Source organism: Symsagittifera roscoffensis, chromosome 4 (genome assembly GCF_963678635.1).
Source record: "Symsagittifera roscoffensis chromosome 4, txSymRosc1.1, whole genome shotgun sequence".
NCBI lineage: Eukaryota > Metazoa > Xenacoelomorpha > Acoela > Convolutidae > Symsagittifera > Symsagittifera roscoffensis.
The window spans coordinates 21,818,583-21,834,815 of record NC_087065.1 but is presented as its reverse complement, the minus strand read 5'-3'; the positions used below and the strand labels follow the sequence as shown (position 1 = coordinate 21,834,815).

Below are 16,233 nucleotides of genomic sequence, written 5' to 3'. Positions count from 1 at the left end.
TACGTCACTTTCAGCTGATGAATTTCAATTGAACTCAAAAAAGGCATTAATACTAAGTGCATCGATATTTTTTGACTTTTTACTGAAAAAAAAACTACTTTCATTACTCTTAACAGGTTTTTTTTTTCAATACTGAATTTTGGAGCCTTTTTGGAATTTTTAAAAATCGTTTGAACCACCAATTAAAAGGATTTGACGATGATATACTCCTCGATCCATTGCGATGATTATTTGCGGCACCTGATTTTTGTGGAAAACATGAAAGCAAAAATTAATGTTTTTCCTCATTTTCAAAGTTAGAACAACCAGCGATATACAACTCGGATCAAGTGATAACTGTAGACAATCGACATCTTTCTATGATATTCTTAATGGACTAAATCGTCCCAGTCACAACTGAAAAAGCTTTACTAAATAAACTTGTCCCCATGTGAAAATTTTGTTTGTGGTACCACAGCCGACTCTGCTTCATTAACAAGAACGGTAAGGCCCATATAATGATGCGAAAGTTTCTTGGCTTCAAATTTATATTCTTAAGTCATATTCAGTAAATACTTCAATAAAGTCTTGTTAAATCTCGCACTTTGGTTGGCTTCTTCAAATCCCAAACTTCGCCTTCTTTTGTGCACAGGCGAACTGCTTGGAAGTTCAATGTATTTCCCATTCCTTCACACAAAGCTTCAGCATAAATTTGTCCACTCGCCTTTTCTCCCACGGCGTGAAATCTCATTTCTAACATTTTCTTTGAACCTGTTGCGTCCAATGGGTGCATTTTATAGTACGGATTCCTCTTTCTTTTTCCATAGACACCAAAACAAAACAACTCTTCCCCAAGAACATTTTTAGCAATCGGACTTTGATAAACAATTCGCTTTGCTGCTTTGAAATGAAGAGCTGATTTGTCGCCAAACGAAAAATCCGATATGAAATAGTACATTGAAAACAGAGCAGATACGCCAATTATAGCGTAAATGAGCATAAAACCATGCTTTTCGGTAATGAATTCGTTTCTTGCTACATTATGGCGCTGCAACCTGTTTTTCTCGTGTTCTCTCCAAAACTCAGCTTTGCTCATTTTTGAAGGGTCATAATTTTTCGGCGCAAAACGAGATTTCATCATTTCATTGTAACAGCCTCTACATAGAATTAATCGATAACTCAATTTGTTGCGAGAAATAAGTGAAGTTAAACGAATCACAACTATCCGATCCATTGCGTACCTAAAATCTTCGATTGACCTAAAATCTTCCTGACTCGAGGACCGATTGCGCTCGTAAAATTATTTAGCCCCTTTTGTACAGTACGAGACGCTAAATTAACTATTTGTACTGTGCATAACGAAAGGATGGATTTTAAAAACTTTTTCTTCATTTTTTATCAATTGTTTTAAACAAAAACTTTTTCATCGAATTTCTAGGGCGGTCAAACATTTAGGGACTTGTTCTTATATGCAAGCAATCTGGTTTGTATTTTATGACAGATCGACACCAAATCAGGGAATCCAAATGAAAATTTTTTAGCGAGGCCTTACTAGCAATTGAAAACTTCTCTACTAAATGCTTTATCGGATTATGAAATATGACTACTTAGATGTTAATTGCTGCTCAAAACTAATTGTTTTAAAATATATTTTTTAACAAAACAAGACAAGACAAAAACAGCATTCTCAAAACAAATTAAACAGAAGGTGGTGGGGGAGGAGGTAGCATCGGGGTTCCAATTGGTGTCGGCATCGGACCAGGTGTCAGAGAGGGGCCCAAATGAGGCGGAGGAGGAGGGGGCATAGGTAGTCCACCAGGTCCACTGTACATTGGAAGCCTATCGCCCCCTCCCAACTGTGGTGCATGCACAGGTCCTGATTGCTGTTGTTTCGGAAACGATCTATCTTGTAACTTGAAAGAGAACTGCAAGAAGAATGTTTTTGTTTCGGGGTTGAATACCGTGAAAAACTTGTCGTCGCTCCCTTTTTCGACTTCTCGAGACGGTACTGAAACAGTTAAAACAGGCGAATTAAACAAAGGCGAAGCTGCGCATCATTTGCGATAGTCAGAAATAAACTTCTTTCGAAGCAATTTCTTGTTTTCGAAAATGGTTAAAAAACCTATTAATCTAAATCCCTTCAACGTGGAAGCTAACTCAAATTAATTTTGGTTCAACAACAAACCATCAACAACCTAGCAGCATTTAAGTCTTAAAATTCAAGTACGCTAAATACCTTTGAATGATATAGTTTCGTATGGCTCCGCAGCAAAGAGTAAATATTGCCATCTTCGGTCTGGGGGTTCAATGCGTTGCTCGTATGCCGACATAAATCTGTGACGCGGTACAATTCCATCAGCTTAAAAGTTAAGCAATTCTAAATAACTAAATTTTATAATGTAATAACAGACCAAAATGATACATACCAATTTCAGGGTAATCAATTTGGAAAAGAAGACTTTGTTGTTTGTTTGCTGAGTTTAATTGTTTTGTTACACGATATCCTGGTCTTCCGATTTTCACGAACTTCTTGATGTCCACTCTTGGTTTCTCTGGCGCCGGCTGGATTGCAGCTTCTTTTGCTTCAGTCGCAGCTCGACGAGCAAGATTCGCTTGATGCTTTTTACCTTGTGTATGGGCTAGATAGCTTCCTAAATTACAAACAGTGGTAGAGTACTCAACAAACGATTTCTTAAGTCAAAATGAATGATATATTTTAATTTGTTCTAGTCAATTTAAGTCAACATCAATTTAACGGTGAAAAGATAATCACCCTTCCCATGAAGATACCACAACAAGATCTGGCACTGAAAAAACCAAAACAGCTGGGTAATATTTTAGCACGACTTGGCTTCAGTTATTAAGAACAAAAGTAAAAACAACTTTAAAGCTCCTGCAACCGGACAGTCTTGTATGATGCAGTCGAAACCATGCAAGCAAACAAAAACATAGTCAAAGCAATATACGCAGATTAATTCAGTCGGAAGATTTCAAAATTAGAAAACAATTTTCGTTTTTATTTTTTTTAAATATGAGATCGCAGTTTCATTGAGGCTTAATTAATATGATTGACCTCAAAACATAGGAAAAAAATAAAAAGATAAACAAGGATAGCCGGTTGCTGTGCAAGTAGCACAGAATGTTCCGACGACATTGATGAAAAACCAACCAAAAAAATAGGATAAGACAATTATATTAACACGTAGAAAGTTATAAACTAGGCTTAACCGACAACAGTTGTCTTCATTAAATAAAAAGGAAACAAAAAAAAACGTTTTCCAAAAAAATTCGGACATTATTTTTCCACAATAAATAGCGCGTAACGCACCTCCGGTGCTTCTAATTTCAGAAAATTCAAAAAAAAGGCATATATTGGAAATAAGATATGCATCCTTTGAGTGTACTCTGGCAGCACCCAATTACGGTGTTGGCAATTTCAAATTTTGTAATGTTTTGTATATTCAAGTTTCTCTTTATTCAAACTTTGAAAAACCATAAAACTTACTGAAAATTTTTGATATCATAGTTCTTTGATAAATTATAAAATTATATTTAAAATGTCACATATCGGAAACAAAAGCAATTGAGCAGTCGCAATACTTGAACGCTAGATTTGCAGCTCTTGAGAGTAATCTCATAGTACTCAACTTTAGCGTTGGAAATTTCAAATTACAAAAAAAAAATTAAAATTTAGCTTAAAATTTTTTGAAAAACCATAAAAAACGTGGTTTCTCGAAAACTACAAAGATATGAGAAGTGAAACTTGGAGATAGAACTTGTGACCCCTGAGACTACTATAACAGCCCCCAATTACACGGTTAGAAATATCAAATTTTGAAAAATAATTTTAAATTTAAGTTATCTGAAAACTTTTTGAAAAAATCACAAAAACCGTCATATCTCGAAAACTACAAGGAATTGAGCAGTCACAATTAGAGGTGAAATTCGCAACCCCCGGTAGTCCCTTCAAAAACTTTAATTTTGTGAAATTTTTCATATCGAAGTTCTTTGAGCATTTGAAAAAAAGGACTGAACAAACGTCACGTCTCGGAAACTAAGAGCATTTGAACAGTCGCATTTAGACGCAAAACTGCTACATGAAAGTACTGAGAGTACCCTCACAGTACCCAACTACAAGGTTGAGAATTTCATATCATTTGAATTTTTTAAAATCCAAGTCTTCTGAAAAATTAAAAAGAAATCATAACACAAATTCATAATTGCCAGCCCTGACAGCATCCCACTATTAGGTTGCTAACTTCAAACTCGGTGGAATAAACACTGATTTAAAATTGCAAAATTGAAAAAAAACATTCACCATTGCAATATACGATATAACTTAAAGGTGCAAAAATTTATTACAACTCATTAAAAACGGCACATATTGGAAATAATATTTGCATCCTTTGAGTGTACTCAAACATAACCCAAGGATATGAAAAATTTCAAACTGAAGTTTTCTAATTTTATTTTTGAAAAACCAAGGGAAGTGCCATATCCCGAAAACTACAAGAAATTGAGCACTCAGAATTGGAGGCAAGATTCGCAACCCCTGAGAGTACTCTGACATCCCCGAACTTCAGGGTCAGAAATTCCACAAATTTTGAAAAAAGTTTAGGTTTTCTGAATTTTTTAAAATCATTAAAACGTCATATCTCAAAAACTGCAAGGATTTAAGCAGTCATACTTAAAGGAAAAACTCGCAACCCCTGAGAGTACCCTGATAAAACATCGCCAGAGATGCGAACATCAGTTCTTTGAACAATTAAGAAAAACACTACAAACGTCACATCTCGGAAACAAAAAGCATTAGAGCAGTCGCATTTGGACGCAAAACTGCAACAAAAACTCCTGAGAGTACCCTCACAGTACCCAACTACAAGGTTGAGAATTTCAAATCATTTGAATTTTTTAAAACCCAAGTCTTCTGAAAAATAAAAAAGAAATCATAACACACCTCATATCTCGAAAACTACGAGGATTGGAGCGGTCATATTTGGAGGCAAGATACGCAACCCCTGAAAGTACTCTGACAGTTCCCATTACAGACATGGGAATTTCCAATTTTGAAAAAAAAATTAAATTTACGTTTTCTGAATTTTTTTTATGAAAAAATCACAAAAAACGTCATATGTCTAAACTACAAGGATTGGGCAGTCATCTTCAGAAGCAAGAGTCTCAACCCCTGAGAGTAACCTCAGTTTCCAACTACAGGATTGAGATCTTATTTTTTTAAATCTAAGTTTTTGAAAATTTTACAATGATTTGAGAAGTGAGATTTGGAGGCAAGATTCGCGACCCTGAGAGTACCCTGACAGAACCCAACTACAGGGATGAGAGTTTCATATTTTGTGAAATTTTTTCAAATTACGTTTTCTAGAAATTTTTGAAAAATCTCGAAAATTGCCGTATCTCGTAAATTAAAAAGATTTGGTTACTTCATATATGGAGGAATCGCAACACCTGGGGAAGCTCTGACAGCATCTCAATATTGGGTTGCTAATTTCAAACTTGGTAAAATTAACGCTAAATTTAAACCGGAAAATCGAAAAAAAAATCTGAACTATTGCAATGTACGATATAGCTTAAACGTGAAAAAATTCTGTTGTTAAACTTGCAAAAATAATACGTTGAAAAAGCTTTTAAATATGACGAGATGGTGAATTCCGCATTTAAAATATAATAGATCAGGGGCGGATCTGAGATTTTCTCGAAGGGGAGGCGGATTTTCAAAAAATTTTCGAAATTTTTGTCGACCTTTTTTTTAGGTCGACCGAATTGATTTTTTGAGTTTAGTCTCTATTTTTGCCAAATTTTCTGCGCCGCAGGCAAAATTAAGAAAAAAAAACAGTCCAAAAAAGGAATTTTTAGGTACTTTTTGGAAAATTTTGACCAAAAAATCGCGTTTTTTAAGCGCGCGCTCCCCCCTTAAGTTTGGTATATATTGGCGCCTTTAGAAAAATTTTAGGGTTGGTCAGCCAAAACTGGATTTCTTAAAAGTACCAAAGTTTGAAAAAGACTAGTTTTTGTTTCATTTTTCTGACAGTAAAGGACCAATTTTCATGAATCGAACGTTGCTCGATCGCTTTACTCGCTCGAAAATAAACAAAAATTTTAAAATGTCAAACCGGTTTTTCTCTACACTGGGAAAAAAATTAGAATGTAGTTCGAATCACGACTGAAACATTTTAATATAATATATCACTCGACTCATTGATTTTGCATAGAAAACAAAATTAAAAATTTAAAACACTGAATTTTTTAATGCCGCTCAGACATTTTTACTCCGCATCAACAACATCGTCAAAAAGAAAAAAAGGAACACTAGACTACAGATCAGCCATAGACGCTTTAAAACCCGGATCGAATACTGCACCGTTCGTGGAAAAAAGGGTCCTCCTTCCCCTTAATCATCTAACCGCAGATTTAACGAGCAAAACTTAAAGCTTATATCTGATGATTGAGATTGTTTTTGAATAGTCCACTTTAACTTTTTCTGGCAAAAGAGATGCTAGTTTTTTAACGAAAATTTTACATTCGCTGCCTTCCCCACCAGTTGAACCAAAAAGGCAAAAACAAGTGGCGTTAGTGGTAAATATTTAAAAAGAAGTGTACATCAACATTTAAAAATAAGTGGTTGTCAATAATTGGATACAACCAGCAGACCGGGACCATGAAAAGTAATGAGAAACATACCCCGAATACAAAGTTCCTCCCCATTTCCATTGGTCGGAACAAATATAAACTCAACGGAGTTTCTTCAAACAAAAGTATTAGGATTCAATTGACGAAACTCATTTTCTTACCTTCATTATTATGTAGAGTTAGGCATAATTTACATTCGTAAGAGCCCAAATGATTTTTCATAAAATACGGATCCTTGGCCAAGTCAATAGTCTCTAAAGCTAACTGCCTCAGACGCTCTCTTCTGTCTCGATTAGTCTCAGAGGTAGATGCTACCCCTCCACTCCCCGTTTTTCCTCCAGCTCGATTTTGGAAGTCCATCTCTGAAATCAACAAGTTTCAAAATAATCAGAAGGTCAAAAGTGTCATAATAACCGAAGTTACTGTCAGGAGTCCTTTCATCGCATACTAGCATAGCAAGCCCGCCTCCAATAATCAATTGACTCGCAAAAAATTAGCTATTGTTCTGATCAAGCTATCCAAGCAAAGAAATTTCGAATAATTTCAAATTAAGCCATACCGTAAATCGGTTTAAAAAACTGAAGGTTACAGAACGAATCGGCTCCCGAAAAATTGATGTTGACTCAAAGACTGACTCGGGTCGAAAAAAATTTCAGTTTCTCTAGTCAAGCTAATAGAGCTATGCAACTTTCAAATACTTCAAGTTATTCCATAAACTGAATCAGTACGCATAAAGCTTGAGAGTTTCTAAGCAAGCTAATCAAGCTAATAAAATTTGAACTCTTTCAAGTTATTTCGTAGACCGAATCGACTCGTAAAATGTTTAAGTTTTTCTAAGCAAGGTTTAAAGCTATGAAACATTGAAATATTTCAAGATATTTCACAGTTTGAATCAGTTCGCGAAAAGCTTCAAGTTTTTCGAACCCAGCTATACAAGCCATAAAACTTTTAAACACTACAAGTTATTTCAGAAACTGAATCCATTCGCGAATTTTTTTCGAAGCAAGCTAATCAAGCTGTGAAAACTATAAATGTGGCGATTTATTTCGTGGAACAAATCGGTTCGCGAAAATTTGACATTTTTCTAAGCAATCTTTGATATCTATGAAATTTTGCATTGATACAAGTTAATTTATAGAATGCGTTAAAATTGTAAATTCAAACAAACGTTTTCGCACATTTTGTGCATCTTCAGATTTTGATTAATTTATAGACTGAATCGGCTCGCGAAAATTTTAAGTTTTTTGAAGAAAGCTAATCAAGCAATGAAAATCAAATTATTATGCTGACCAAATCAATTCGCGAAAATTTTCAGTTTTCCTAAGCAAGCTTTTTAAAGCTATGAAACTTTGAATGATTTCAAGTTAGTTCTTGGACCGATGTGACGTTCGACCAGAATGGCGACCAAAATGCATGGCAACAACGAAATTTTATTGGTTACATTTGAGTGGGGAAATTGTCTGTTTTGAAGGAATTACGGTGTTAACTGTTCATTTACACGAATTCGTTTGAAAATAAAGACAAGTCACGATCTTGAAATTTCGCGGTTACTGAAAAAGCGCGAAAATCACATTACTGATTTTTTCTTAAAAAAAAAAACAACAACAAGTCTCGACAGTGCAGAATAAACGTGCAAGCTATAGTGGAGAAGATTCAAATTGCGATTGAGACCATCCGAATTGTAACAATTGTACAGCTACAATCGTTATGGAGCAGTTCCCCAGAATTCAAAGGGGTATTGGGAGGATTATACTACTCCACCTAGACCCACCAATACCGCTCTTTGATGACCGGATTCAATAATCCGGAAGGGTCTTGGAAGAGACTGAAATTGGTTTTCAACAACTTTTAGCTTCCTGGTATGTCTTGAACTGATTTCCATTAACGTCTAATTCATTTTTCGGAATATGAGGAGCTAGGAGTTGATGGAAAGGTTTGATCCATTTCCTATGGATATGATAATTTTTATCTACCGAACAAAATCAAAAGGATTATGATAAGGAGTAGCTGCACTGTTTTGAGTAGTTACCTTGTAGTCTGGGGGTACTGAGACCCAGCCAGGCTCTTTTTCCTTCCCACCCCCACCTCACTCATTTAATCGTCTATTTTACAAAGTTAATTATGACCACTAAACACGTAAATTTGTTTGTCATGGCCTCATTAGTCTGCTTGTCAATTTTAATTACAATCGGACAAAGTGAACAGTAACTTCGAATATAAAAGTTTACAGGTGGGCGAGAAAAGGCAAAAGAGCCCTCAGCCATGTGCTTACTTTTTTGCATGTAACAAAGTTTTTTGCGCGATCTGGCCGATAGCTTTAAATACTAACGACATAGTCAACCCGATGGTAATGGACCACACATTGAGCTGGCTTGGGTAGAGACGGTTAAAAGCATGTGAACATGTACCTCCGGCCGAATGTTACACAAATCAGTTCCCAAAAAATTTCAGTTTTCTTTTGCCAACTTTTCAAGCTATGAAACGTTGAAATTTTGCAATTTTTTCATAGATCGAATTGATTCGCAAAAATTTTAAACTTTTCTAAGCAACATTTAAAGCTATTTAATATTAAAATATTTCAAGATATTTCTTAGATTGAATCAGTTTGCGAAACAATGAAGCTTTTATGAGCAAGCTTCTAGAGTAGAAATTTTGAAATACTTCGAGTTATTTCAAAAATCGAATCAGTTTGTGAAAAAGTTAAAGTTTTCTAAGCAAGCTATTTCAGCTATGAAACTTTGTGATTTTTTTCAAGTTTTTTTGTACACCAAATCATTTCCCAAAAAATTTCATTTTTTCTCAGCAAGATTTCAAAGCTTTAAAACTTTGCATAATCTCAAGTTATTTCACAGATTGAATCAGTTCGCAAAAAAATTTTCTTAGCAAGCTTTCTAACTTATAAAATTGGAAGTATTACAATTTATTCCATAGACTGGATTTAATTGCAACTACTACTACTACTAAAAGAATTTATTCCTTTTAAAATATAAAGGCATCAAACAAAAGAAACGGTATGATTATGTACACAAGACATCACGAACGGCAATTTATGCAATGGCAACAAAGTAGCATTGAACAAGAGTTGTTTAAGTTGAACATATCAATTCTATTTTTCAGATAGATTTTCAATTTTGCTTTGAAAGTTTCAGGCGATGAGAAAATGTAGGCTATGTTGTTTGCTGAAATCATGTTGGCATACCGACAGACGCGATAGAAGAAAAATTGCTCTGTAAAGAAGAGTCGACAATTCTGGGTTGTTGAAAGCTTAGGGCGTGAGCTATTGCGAAGGTGTTTGGCTGCAAAGGTAAAATTTATGTATTTGTAAAGGTCGAAATCAAATTGATCAGTCAGGACTCGATTAAGAAAACACATATCATGTAAAGCTATAGTGAAGGAAATTGGCAAGGAATTCGTTTTTCTAAGTTGTTCTGTATAGTCGTTCACTCCCGTTACCCATTTCAAACATTTTCTGTTAAATAATTCTAGTTTGCGGCGATATGTTAAAGATGGAAACCAGACCTGACTACCGTACAATAAAATACTCATAATACATAGCTGGTAATATTTGAATTTGGTTCTCATGGATACTCCATAAGGGATTGAACGTTTTAAGAAATGGAAAGCTATGTTAACTGCGACCAGTTTGGTTTTAATGTGGATATCCCACTTTAAATCACTAGATATCGTTACTCCGAGATCTTTGATAGATGAAACTGACGGAATTAGGTAATCATTAAGGCAAAGAATAGATTTGGGGGAAGTTGAGTTAAAACAAATAACTTTGCATTTATCAGAATTAAATGTCATTTCGTTTTCAAGCGTCCAATTGATAAATAGATCAATGTCTATTTGAACTAAGGAAAAGTCATATTTTGAATAGAGTTTGCTGTCATCAGCAAACAGAAAGCAATTAGAGGTTTTCAAGACCGCTGGCATGTCATTAAGGAAGAGTATAAATAGCAAAGGGCCGAGTACACTTCCTTGCGGAACACCACTTGTTACATGGCCTTTTGGAGATGCTTCATTGTTAATTAAGACAATTTGCGTCCGGTTTGTGAGATAGGAAGCAAAAAGTTAAAGAAAGCTAATGTCAAAGCCTAAATTACCAAGTTTCGAAATAAGTATATGATGAGGAACTTGATCAAAAGCCTTGCGAAAATCGAAGTACACAGAAAGACATTCGTTTTTTGCCTCAACGTCGTTATAAATCTGATCTAGGTATTCAAAAAGCTGAGTAACAGTCGATCGCTTGGTCATAAAACCATGTTGAGCAGGTGTAACTTTAGCCTGAATTTTAGGATAAATGAAATCGAAGATCATTCTCTCCAGAATAATCGATAATTGAGGCAATATGCTAATCGGGCGATAATTTTCAACGTTTTCGGGAATACTAGAATTAAGAATTGGCGTAATAAACGCACATTTCCAAAGTTCTGGCCACGTTTTAGTTTCCAAAACCTTGACAAAGAGCTGCACGACTAGAGGAGATATTAATTCACTGCAGCAGTTAAGAATAAAGGTTGGGAGGTGGTCGTTGGTAATGCAAGAAGGTTTAGCAAATTCGAGAGCTTTCTCGACCTTATTAAGGTTGACATGGAGATCGGATAGAAAAATGGTGGGTTTTTTGGGTTGTAGGATTTGAATTTCGTGCTTTTCTAGAAACACTGAACAGAAGTAAGTAATCGTTCAAAAGAATGGCTATTTCAATAGAAGTGGATGCTTTTCTATTCATCCAGTGCATTTGGTTTGGTAGTTTCCTTTTGGTAAAAGATCGAAGGTATTTAAAGCAATCACGGGTAGAATTTGGTCTTAAAGATTCAAGGAGACAAGTTTTACCCAACTCGATTGAATTGTTAAGGTCTTGTTGGATCGAAGCTAAATGATTTGTATTGGCTGTCCGTTTAGATATGGAATAGTGCTTATTCAGTAAATGAACTGTATGCGACGAAAAATAATAGGGAAGTTGCTGGCGTCTTTTAGTTTTATGTGCGCATGATAAAAAATTGCATGATTGATCTGAGCGTACCAGCTATCTACATAATCATTAGTGGTGGATATGGAATAACATGAGTTTTGTTCCACAATGAGTTTGGTAAAGCAAGGGCTGATGTTACTATTGAAGATCGAATGAGAGAAAGATGATTTAGATAGCGAGGATTTCATAAAATTCCCAATCACAGTAGGCGCTGCTTCAGGAATGGTAAAAAATGCAAATAAAGGAAAATGGTCTGAGTAAAGCACTTCATTTACAAATGCAGTGAACAATTCTGTGTGCGAAGTTAAAATGATATCAAGAGTGTTGCCTGAGCGATGTGTGGGTTCATATACAAGAGGCATTAAGCTATGATCCTCAATAACCTCTAGGAACAGTTTTGAGTAATCACAGCCTCCATCAGAAGATGCCCAACAGATATCAGGCAGATTTAGGTCACCTAAGATTGTGTACGAACTAGAACCATTAATCAATTTGGAGTTAAAATAACGTATTGAATCAGTAAGCGTTTTGGCAGGTATCCGAAACTGCGACGACGCGGGGGGGTTGTAAATAAGGAGGAAAATATGATTAACTGCACCCGAATATATTGAAAGTCTGATGCAGTAATCTGCATCGTATGATGGAATTGAATAATTTAAAGCAAAACTATTTTTTGTAGCAATGAGAACACCTCCGTGTTCTCCAGAAGTGCGGTCTTTTCGAGCAATAACCGAATAGGGAGAATTCATAGGAAAAATTTCGGGATCAGTAATTTCTGGTTTAAACCATGTTTCAGTAATGAACACGATATCAGGAGAATGTAAAGAAAGAAAATTGATTAACTTCAGACGCTGATTTAGGCTCAAGAGACTTTGTGCGTTGATAAGGCATAATTTTGATTGTAGTCAGTCAAGATTGATCTTGATACCATTTCGTTCGCGGGTCAGACCATGAATTTTTAGCTCATCGCGTGGAACTTTTTCATTGTTAATCATGTCGTACCGTTTCTTGAAGATTTTACGTTTCAGAATCTGTTCTTCTTGGTTTAGGGACTTCGATATGAAAATCTTTTCTTTGAACTTCTTCAGTTTGTAAGATTTTGCTAGGCATTTTCTAGCATTCCATTCGGAAGACAGACGAACAAGTAAAGGACGCGGTCTTCGTTGTTGGGGATTAGCTTTACCAAGTCTATACATTTTGCAGATACTGAGTTTTTCTTCGCTTGTATGATCATAAATTTCGGCCACTTTGGCTTCTTCGGCCTCTATATTGGATGTAAACTGACCGTTGTCTTCGCAGACTCCGTCAATGATTATCTCGTTTTCACATGTGTTGGCCCGGTGACTGTTATTAATACGACTATTAACCGGTACATTCGATGATGTTGTCTTGGTTGGATCAACATTTTCAACAGTTTCTTTAATGCTTTTTGTAATTTCGATTAAGCTTTCTTGTCTTTGAAAAATCAGTTCAAACTTAGCTTGGGATGTGAAGATGTTCCCCTCAAGGCAGCCAGAGCACAGCCAGATGCATCCTCGAATTTTGCCCATTGTAGCTATCATCAGGAGACAATCCAACACATTGCCCATGGAACCAAGCGCTGCACTTTTCACATCCTATAGCAGTTGAGTCGTTGTCTTTCACTGGTTTGTTGCATGGTCCACATCTAGTAGCTTTTGCTTGAGACATATCAAACCGGAAACTATTTAATAAGTTTATCACAACAATTAGGCTAATTGCGAACACCTTCAGTTTTTTTGAAGCAAACTATGAAACTTTGAAATAACTTAATTTATTTTGTGGACCGACTGGGGTCGTGATAAGCTCCAGTTTTTTCTAAGCAAGTATTTAATGCTATGAAACTTTGAAATATTTCAATTTGTTTCTTGAACCTAATCAGATCGCAAAAGCAAAAACTTTTCTAAGCAAGCTGTTCAATATAAAACCTCTAAACAACTGCAAGCTATTTTCGGTTTGCAAAAATATTAAAGTTTTTCTTAGCAAGCTTTTAAAGCTATGAAACTTTGAACGTTTTCAAGTTATTTCATAGACGAAATCGGTTTGTGAAAAAATTGTTCATCCAAGCAAATTTTTATAGTTTTTAATTAGTGGTTTATAATTTCTTCATAAACTGAATTGGTTCGAGAAAAATTTAATTTTTTTGTAGCAAGGTGATCAAGCTAGAAAACTTTGAAATAGTTCAAGTTTTTTGATAGAACGAATCTGTTGGCAAACAGTTGAAGTTACTTTAAGCAAGCTATTAGAGCTATGCAAATTTTGAAACATTTCAAAATATTACATAGACGGAATTGGTTTGTGAGAAGGTTGTTTTTCTAATCAATCTTTTAAAGTTATGAAATTTTGATTTATCTCAAGTTTTTTTTATGAACTGAACCGGTTCGCAAAAAGCTTTTTTTTGTAGCAAGCTGGTCAACCTGTAAAACTATGAGTTATTCAAACGTTTTCATAAACTGAATCGGGTCACGAAAAGCTTAAGTTGTTCTAAGCCAAGCTATTTCCACTTATTTCATATACAGAATCGGTTCGCTAAAAGTTTCCTTCTTAGAATTGGGAGGTCCTGTTTTTAATTGATCCACTTCCGGCTGAAATTTTGACAGTCCCATTTTCAGACAAACAAATGAAACTTTAGACAAAAATTAAACAATTAATGTCTATCCTTGAAGTTGGATCGAGTTTATTTTCTTCTCATGGTTGCTCTGAATGATTGTTAAACGTTACGCTCTATAGCCTTTAAATCATTGTCTCCTAAGATTTTCTTAAAATTCTGTTCATTTAAACATTGAGTCCATAGCACATTCGGAGTTTATTTTAATGTGTGAGATTCCAGTCGAAATCCTAAAAACACCAATATTTATGTTGTAAAATTGACAGGCTCAGAGTCGAAAACTGGCGTCCCATAGTACTGTTAAACAAAGATAGCAAAAAATCATGGAAAACTGAATAAATGAATCTCTGCACTCACACTTTGAAAACTTACCAACCAATCATTAATATGGTTTCATCAAAAGCAGATCAGTAGTCACAATTACATTCTCATTTGTGAGTCAAATCTACAAATCCTTATAAAAGAACACAACAAAATAATTGGTTGCATTTTACGGGTGTTTTTCATGTACAAAAAGCTTTTGATAAATTACTACATTAAGAATTGCTCAAAAAAGTTGAAAAAAAATGGCAAAACAATTTCTTAAAATCATGTGCGACTACCTTGATTATCTTTAACACAACGATCCGCTACTTTTCTGCATCTTCATTAACTATCTCCCCGATTGACTGAAATTTTCTGATCCGTAGACTACTGACATAGACATAGACAAATCAAATCACTACGTTCAAAAAATGCATCATACCACAATAGCCTTATAACAGTCTCATTATTCTGCGCTATGCGGCTATGACCTAAGATGAAAAATCTTTTTCAAATTCATTTCTCAAATCAAAAAAGTTTTCCTATGTTTATAATGTGTTGGGACCAACAAGCTAAAGTTATCCTGCATTTCAAAACATTTCTGAAATTTTTAGTTTAATTTGTCCTCAATATTGAAAATAAAAAATTCTGTCGTTAGAAGGAACGTTTATTTAGTTGCCGTTCTCAAGAGAATAATCAAGTCTCTTCACGTCAGTACAATGCAAACAACCATCTAAGTTGTTCAAAAACAGTCATGCAGTCTAGAAAACTTTCAAACTACACTTTGCGCATGCCTTTTCGAATAATTGTTGATTGCTTGTAAAAAACAAACGAAATCATAAAGCAAATTCATAATTGCAGCAATTGTAAACTCGAACTATCAACAACTAATATCTTTCATCAAGTGTAATTTTTTACACTTGATGAACAAACACTTTCAGACAAACATTTGAAATTTTAGACAAAAATTAAACAATTTATGTCTATCCTTGAAGTTGGATCGAGTTCGTTTTCTTCTCACGGTTGCTCTGAATGATTTTTAAACGTTACCCTCGATAGCCCTTAAATCATTGTCTCGTAATATTTCTTGAGCGTTCTGTTCATTTAAATATTGATTCGATAGCACATTCGGAGTTTAATTTATTGTATAAGATTCCAGTCAAAATCCTAAAAACACCAATATTTATGTTGTAAAAATGACAGGCTCAGAGTCGAAAACTGGCGTCCATAGCACTGTTAAAAAAAGATAGCAAAAGAACAAGGGAAACTGTATAATTGAATCTCTGCACTCACACTTCGAAAATTTACTAACCAATCATTAACATGGTTTCATCAAAGGCAGATCAGTAGTCACAATTACGCTCTCATTTGTGAGTAAAATCTACAAATCCTTATAAAAGAACACAACAAAATAATTGGTTGCATTTCACGGGTGTTTTTTATGTACAAAAAGCTTTTGATAAATTACTACATTAAGAATTGCTCAAAAAAGTTGAAAAAAAATGGCAAAACAATTTCTTAAAATCATGTGCGACTACTTGATTATCTTTAACACAACGATCCGCTACTTTTCTGCATCTTCATTAACTATCTCCCCGATTGACTGAAAATCTCTGATCCGTAGACTACTGACATAGACATAGACAAATCAAATCACTACGTTCAAAAAATGCATCATACCACAATAGCCTTATAACAGTCTCAT

General features: G+C 34.8%; 1 protein-coding gene across 1 annotated transcript; it reads right to left on the bottom strand.

Annotated features, from left to right (window-relative positions):
- Positions 1 to 1,650: 1,650 nt before the first annotated feature.
- On the bottom strand, positions 1,651 to 13,328 carry LOC134843928 (splicing factor 3A subunit 2-like). The gene is made up of 5 exons (XM_063860280.1): positions 13,304 to 13,328; positions 6,786 to 6,988; positions 2,406 to 2,630; positions 2,216 to 2,338; positions 1,651 to 1,987 (listed from the first exon to the last, which is right to left on the bottom strand). Exons 2-5 carry the CDS (start codon positions 6,982 to 6,984, stop codon positions 1,677 to 1,679), a joined length of 858 nt encoding a protein of 285 aa, XP_063716350.1. The 5' UTR covers positions 6,985 to 6,988; positions 13,304 to 13,328; the 3' UTR covers positions 1,651 to 1,676.
- Positions 13,329 to 16,233: the final 2,905 nt, after the last annotated feature.

Coding starts and splice junctions, on each gene's coding strand:
- LOC134843928 (XM_063860280.1), bottom strand. CDS start 6,984: ATGGACTTCCAAAATCGAGCTGGAGGAAAAACGGGGAGTGGAGGGGTA. Junction 2,631..6,785: donor AACTCTACATAATAATGAAG/GTAAGAAAATGA, acceptor TTTGTAATTTAG/GAAGCTATCTAGCCCATACA. Junction 2,339..2,405: donor AATTGATTACCCTGAAATTG/GTATGTATCATT, acceptor TTAACTTTTAAG/CTGATGGAATTGTACCGCGT.